At 56.9% G+C, this 6,947-nt stretch overlaps 1 protein-coding gene across 1 annotated transcript in view; it reads right to left on the reverse strand.

Moving 5' to 3' along the window:
- Slc2a7 (solute carrier family 2 member 7) overlaps positions 1-6,186 on the reverse strand; it is a 16,217-nt gene extending 10,031 nt beyond the window's left edge. The window contains exons 1-7 of the mRNA XM_023699384.1: positions 6,154-6,186; positions 6,011-6,106; positions 4,056-4,216; positions 3,292-3,416; positions 1,976-2,128; positions 883-1,008; positions 363-550 (exon numbers count right to left, since the gene is read on the reverse strand). Coding sequence (XP_023555152.1) covers positions 363-550; positions 883-1,008; positions 1,976-2,128; positions 3,292-3,416; positions 4,056-4,216; positions 6,011-6,106; positions 6,154-6,186 — 882 coding nt within the window. The remainder of the gene's footprint in view (positions 1-362; positions 551-882; positions 1,009-1,975; positions 2,129-3,291; positions 3,417-4,055; positions 4,217-6,010; positions 6,107-6,153) is intronic.
- Positions 6,187-6,947: the final 761 nt, after the last annotated feature.

The following is a 6,947-nucleotide window of genomic DNA, read 5'->3' on the forward strand; positions in this document are numbered from 1 at the left end:
TTTCTTTCTTGTGGAACCAGGGATTGAACTCAGGCCCTTGCGCTTGCCAGGCAAGCACTTATTCTACTGAACCATCTCTCCCGCCCCTGGGTTTTTCTTTATTTGGCCTGAGGATTAAATCACTGGACTCAGGGTCTTAGCCTCGAGCTACACTGCCACCTGCTTTTGTCTCTTATTTTGAGACAGGGTCTGGCTAAGCTGGCCAGGTTGGCCTCCAATCTGATGTGCTCCTGCCTCAGCCTCCTGAGTAGCTGGGATTAGGTTTGCCGACACCCAGCTTCTAGGGTGATCTCCCCCTCGTGTCCCTCCCCTGGGGTGCAGATCCGGTCACACCCTGCCTCCCGGGACACCGAAGCACACACCGCGTTGATCCCCGACAGCTGCTGGCCGGCCATGAGTACGACGACAGACACGAGCTGCCAGCGCAGCGACCGCTGGGCCACCAGGCGGCGCAGGGACACAGGGCCTGAGGCGCGCTCCGCCCGCTCCTCGGTGCGCATCTCCTCCAGCTCTGCCTCCACGTCGTCCCCGCGCCTCAGCCTACGCAGAGCTGGGAAGGGGTGCACGCAGCTTCGGGGTCCGCCCCCGCTGGCCCCGCTGTGCCCCGGCCAGGGCCACCCTCACTGCGCGCTCCGCCGGGATGGCGCTGAGCCGCACTCGCATCCCTGTTTAGCTTTGGAGTCAGGGTCTCCTTAAGCTGTCCAGGCTGGGTTTCACTTTGCGATCCTCCTGCCTCAGCCTCCCAGAGTGTTGGGACCACTGGTGTGTACCACCCCGCTGGGTTGGAGGCGTTGGGGGTGCGTGGGTGGGTGGAGGTCCCCCCGGAAGGAGAACGGGAGTGGGGAGCAGCGTCAGGGTGAGGGTGAGGGTTAGGATCAGTACCTCGCCGCGTGGCTTCTTCCTCTCCTTTCTGAATGAGGGTGTAGCGGGGGCTCTCGGGGAAGAAAGGCAGCGACAACAGTTGCAGAATCGCAGGGACCCCGGTGACAGCTAGGAGCACTGGCCAGCCTGAAGACGCCAGGGAAGATCTGAGTCAGGACAACAGAGGTAGGGGAGGGGACCTGTGTGCAGTGCGGCAGGCCGCGCCTGAGATCCAGTCATGAAGGGGATGCCTGAGCTGCCTGAGCCCCTGACTCCCACCCCGGGGATACAGAAGGTGAGGGCATCATGGGAAGCTGGGGGCCAGGGGTGTTGCAGGGTGAGAGGGAGGGCGGCGCCTGCGCATGTGTCCTGGGGTGGCACCTCTGTGATGTTGGTATTCAGCCTCCCAAGTCACTACCTGTGCCCTTCCCCAGGCCGCCTGCCTCTGGTCTCTCAGCCCCTTCCAGATACCCAGGAATAGCTGGGTGGCGGTGGTCACGTTGGTGTAATCCCAGCTACCGAGAGGCTGAGGCAGGAGGATTGAAAATTGGAGGCCAGTTTGGGCAGTAAGTCAAAAGATTTAAAAAGAAAGGGGATGTAGCTTAGTAGTAGAGTGTTTGCCTAACGTTGTGAGAACGTAGGTTTGATCTTTAGAAAGGGAGAGAGACAGAGAGAGAGGAAGAGGAAGAAGAAGAGGAAGGAGAGAGGTGGAGGAAAGAAAGAAGGAGAAAGGAACAAGAGAGAGAAAAAAGAAAGCAAGAGGAAGGAAGAGAAAGGGAGACAGAAGAGATAAAGAAAGCAAAAGCAGACAGCTGCAGCCATCCCGGGGTTGGGGGTGCCAGGTTCATTCTCACCCTATCCTTAGATGAGGTCCTACCTCCTGGCTCCCCCAGGAAACTGGAGCCCCCAGAAGATGACACCATGTTGCCTGCATCTGGGTCGCCCCGCCATGGCCCAGCTCCTGGAGAAGCTAAATGAGCCCACATTCTCCCAGCTTGAGGGGACAGACCTCACCAAAGTTCCCTGTTCCCGGCACCCTGTTACTCAGCCTATTAGCGAGGGCCAGGACCCTGAGTTCCAGTCCCTCCTCTGCGACTTCTGTAGTCCGAGTTACCTGTGGCATTGCCCAGGATGGCCTGGAGACTGAGGACCTGTGCCAGGAAGACTCCAAGGATGACGAAGACCTCAGTCATTGTCCCCAGAGCCCCGCGCAGGTCCTTAGGTGCCAGCTCACCCAGATACATAGGGAGGGCGCTGTAGGCCACACCTGGTTTAATGGAGGAAAAGGAGGGCTGGCTGAGGGCTGTCCCTAGCCCTGCAGCACCCAACAGCATGCCCCTCAGTGCCACCAACAAGCCCCCAGCTTCTCAGAGTGTCAGCGCCTCTGTGGCTGAGCAGAACAGGCTGTTCCTGATGCTTTAGGTGGGACTTGTAGCAGTCTCCCTGGGGGGATATGGCCAGGGTGGGGAGAGAACACCTGTCCTTTCTAGTGGCCAGCCTGGGCCACCTGTGATGGGGTAAGTCCGGGCTTATGTGCCCATGGTGTAGAGCAGGATTTAGCCTTGGGAAAACCTGTAGGGTTATTGCTTTGATTTATTTTCTGATATTTCTAAAGTTTGGGCAACTTATACAGCTTTTTGTCTGTTTTTTGTTGTTGTTGTCATTGTTCATTTGTTTGTTTCATTTTCATGTATTTAGTACAGGTTCTACAGGGTCTTACTACATAGATCTGACTCATGATTCTCTTGTTTTCAGCCTCCCAAGCGCTGGGATTATAGGCCCATGCTCAATTGTCATCTCTGCGCGCCCCAGGGCAGGGCCGGCATGGCACACCAGGGATCAAACCGTGGCTGCTGAGCTCTGCATGAGCAGGCGCTTTAGTCCTCTCAACTATCTGGCCAGCCCTTGTTTGTTTGTTTTGAGACAGAATCTCACTGTGTAGTTCAGCCTGGCCTTGAACTCACAGTAATCTTCCTGTCTCAGCCTCCCGAGTGCTGGGATTACAGGTGTTCACCACTACAGTGTATGGGCCTAGTTGGTGATATTTGTTTTGTTTTGCTTTTTAAATAGAAGAAACCACTAAAGAATCTCTGCTTACCTGCTGACCGAGACCTCAATTCTGTATTTCTTTTGCCCAAAACTCCTAATTCTCAGTCTACACTGTACATCCTCCTCGGGGGACACCTGGTAAAATCTTATAGGTTTTCTGTACTTAACAGTAAAAATGTGTTTGTGGAAAGAAGATTTTGTTACATGACAAGAAGGGGCAAGAAAGGAAAAGACAGCCCTGGGACAGAGTCAGGAGGAGAATAAATCGGCAGGGGCGGCAAGCCCCCAGCCTCATCTCCACAGGATTACTGAGCCCAGTGGCATCTCAGGGCCTGGGCATCAGGGTGCTGGGGCAGGCGGGGCTTCTGTGGCCCCAGGTACCTGCACAGACTCCCACCAGCACCCTGGCGATGATAATCAGTTCGAAAGCCCGGGCCACGCTGCTGACGCCCATCAGGATGGCAGGGACGATGGCGAAGATGTTGTTGAACAGCAGGGCTCCCTTTCTGCAAGACCAGGTGCAGGGCGAGGGGTGAGGGATGGGGGCTTGTGCCTGGTGCTGGGCAGGGAGGCCGGGGCTGCTCAGTAAACAGAGAGTGCGCTTCTGCGTCCCACTCCTCCCCCAGCTCGGGACCCCGCGTCCACATCAAGCATGATGGACCTCACGCCACTGCGACGCCTCAGCCCGTGCTCCCCTCCCGGACCTTGGCCACATAGCTCCGTGTCTAGGAGGAGCAGCGGCTCTGCAGAGGCCCAGAAGGCTGTGCAGCAAGCACAGGGGACCTGGGTTGTGGGTGTGAAACAGAAAGAGAGAGGAGCGTGGGGGCAGCTGTGTGGTCCTGGCCCCCCGGGGTGACCTCACGGAGGGCATCTGGGACCCGCAGCTCCAAGCGCTCAGCAGGCCTAAGCTGGGCTCACGCAGGACTGGGCTCTTCAGGGGTTCAAGGGGTACTGCTCCCACACCATGGCCTGGGGGAAGGCGATCTAGGGAGACCAGGGCCAGCTGCAGGGTGCCGATGCCTGTGACCCCAGGGTCATGCTGGCCCCGTATGTCAGACTCCCGATTGTTGGGGTCCCAGTGGCCCCCACGGGTGCCATTCCCCAGTGACTTGGTGTCGCTGACAGTTGAGTGCCGCTGGAGTTACCTGCCACAGCGATCCACCAGCAGGCCGACCCCGAGGGACCCCAGCAGGCCGCCCAGGGGAAACATGGACACCGTACAGGACCACAGCAGCAGAAGTGTGGTCCCATCCAGGGGTGCTCCGTGGCGCTCGAAGTAGGTTTGGTTGTAAAATGACTTCAAGACCTGAAATGCATAGCCCCACCCACAGCCTGGACTCTTACGGGACTCAAAAAAAGACAGTGATGAAGTCTTTGCATAGAAAGATGCTTTTGGGGCCAGTGAGTTAGCTCAGTAGAATAAGCACTTGCCTGGCAAGCGCAAGGGCCCGAGTTCAATCCCCGGTTCCGCAAAAAGAGAGAGAGAGAAAAAAAAAAGGATGCTTCTGCCCCAATCGTGGGACGCAGTTCAACCCTCTGATTCTCTGCCGGTACCCAAGGATAGAATAATCCACTCTGTGCTAGAGATGGGAAACCAGACTGTGCAAGAAGTTTAAACCTTCGGTATCGCCAGGGTGTGCCAGTAACCCTGGGAGGATGAGGCAGAGGATTCAAAGTTCAGCCTGCGCAAGTTAGCAATTTAGGTGCAGCTTATCTTGAAGAGGGGAGGAGCTTGGGGATGTAGCCCAGTGCAGAGGCCCTCGAGGATCACAAACAAATGCAGAAGAAAAAATAAGCATCCATTAAAAAATTCATTCTGGGGGGGCTGGTGAGATGGCTCAGTGGTCTAAAGCACCTACTTAGAACAAGCTTAGCAAAGCACACAGACCCCGGTTCAATCCCCCAGCACCACATGCCAGCCAGCCCCGCCCCCTGGTGGGCTGAGCTGGCCACACACACACACACACACACACACACACACACACACATAAATAAATAAAAAATTAAAAAAAAATTCATTCTGGGAACCTTACTCTGCCAGAGGTAATGTAGAAAATGTTCATAATGTGTGATTTTGGTTTTTTTGGTTATTTTTATTGTTGTTTGCTATAGGGTCTTGCTAGGTACTTCAGGCTGTCCTTGAACTCACTATGTAGCCCAGGCTGGCCTGGAACTCGAAGCGATCCTTCTGCCTCAGCCTTCTGAGTGCTGGGATTATAGGCCTGTGCTACCACACTTGGCTTCTTCATTTATTTTTGAGGCAGAGGCTCATGGAAGTTGCTAAATCCCCCAAGTTGGACTCACACTTGCAATCTTCCTGCCTCAGCCTCCCAAAGAGCTGGGATGCAGGTATGCACCACTACAGCTGGCTATTGATTTTAAAACGTTCTGCCGAGCTCATACATCCTGGTGAATGGTGACTCTACCTGCTCTGCCCAGGTGTGGGCCCCATGCCTCCATGCCTCCGGGGACCTCTTTCCTGCATCTCTGTCTGTCTGAGTCCTTAGTCCTTGTCCTTCTGCCCATCCCCCATCAGTTTGCAGAACATCCTGCCCCTGGCTCAAAGCTTCGTAGTCTAACTTTCCAAACAGCATGTCTGCCCCTCAGTCTCTGTCTCCCTTTCTCTTGATGTTTTGATGTCTTAAGACAGGGTCTCGCTTATCTAGCCCAGGTTGGCCTCCAACTTGTAGCAGTCTTCCTGCCTCAGCCTCCTGAGTGCTGGGATGGCAGGGGAGAACCACCATGCCTGACTCCTGCAGCCTCGCTAGAGCCCTGCCCAGCTTCGGTCTCCTGCTCCTGCACTCCACAAGGTGGAGCCTGCCAGCTCACCAGCCGGTCCTCATCAGCGCCACAATACAATGTGCACTCTCGGGGATGTGTGAGCCTCTGTCTCCTTTGCTCCCCCCCTCCCCAATCTCAACCCCAAGTCCCCTCAGGGTTCCACCCTGGACCCCTTCTCTCCATCATCAGCAGGAAGCTGTGTCTGGTTGAGGCCATGGGGCTTGAACCCCGCAGAGGCAGGCAGCCAGTCCGGGTCCCCTGGTTTCCAGAGTGGGCACTGGGGAAGCTGGCAGCCCCTCCCGCAGCCTACCGTGCCTACCTGGTGTGGCGTGTTGACCACAGAGAGATTGTAACCGTACTGGAAGGCAGAACCCAGGGATGCACTCAGTGTGGCCAGCGCCAGGGTGGGCGTGAGCTGCAGCAGAGAGGGGAGCAGGGTTGGGGTCTGTGGGGTCGCCGGACCTCCACCTCCTGCCCTGCACCCCCATGGGACATGCACTCCATCCCAGGGAAGGAGGGAAGGTGGCTGGGTGAGGCCACCAGAGGGGTTGGAGGCCTCATTTCCAGCTCCTCAGCCCTGTTTCCTCCTTGGGAACCTATTGGAGCACCTGCGCCCTACCCTGCATAGCCCTGAGGTGACACAACCAGATGTGGCAGATGCTTTAGGGTCACAGAGTGGACACACAGGTGTGTAATGCCAAGCAGTGGCAGTGCCTGGGGACAGGATGACAGGTAATGGACAGAAGCCAGTGGGCTGAGGGTCCTTGGCAGTGAGGGGACAGGGGGTAGCTGGGGAGGGACCCGTTCAGACAGAGCCTTGGCTCCTGAACCGCCCTGAGGTAGCTGGAGCCCGGTTTCCATGGCAGCCCCAACATCTGGAGTGGCTCAGGGACAAAGCTTGAGGTGGGTCATGGCAAGTCTGTGGGTATTTCCCAGAGGGCCTCAAGAGGCCAGCCCTTTGCTCTCATCTCTGTACCCCTTGCCACTGTCCCCTGAGTGACATCCACAGCTAGGAGACAGGGCTAGCAGGAGGGAGGGGACAGGACATGGATGGCATTCTGAGGACACCTCCCTGTTACCCTCCAAGGGTCCGGGAAGGTGAGCACACGACCAGCACCATCAGTCTCCCCAGTGTTACAGGGAGGAGTGGATAGCTGTTCCTCTCCGCACCCTTGGGAGGGGGCCCAGCCTCTCTCCATGGAACTGACCCTGGCCTACACCCCCACGGGGCCTCTGCACAGGGAGGAAAAGGGCCC

The sequence above is a fragment of the Octodon degus genome, unplaced genomic scaffold (assembly GCF_000260255.1).
Source record: "Octodon degus isolate 3935 unplaced genomic scaffold, OctDeg1.0 scaffold00113, whole genome shotgun sequence".
Classification (NCBI taxonomy): Eukaryota; Metazoa; Chordata; class Mammalia; order Rodentia; family Octodontidae; genus Octodon; species Octodon degus.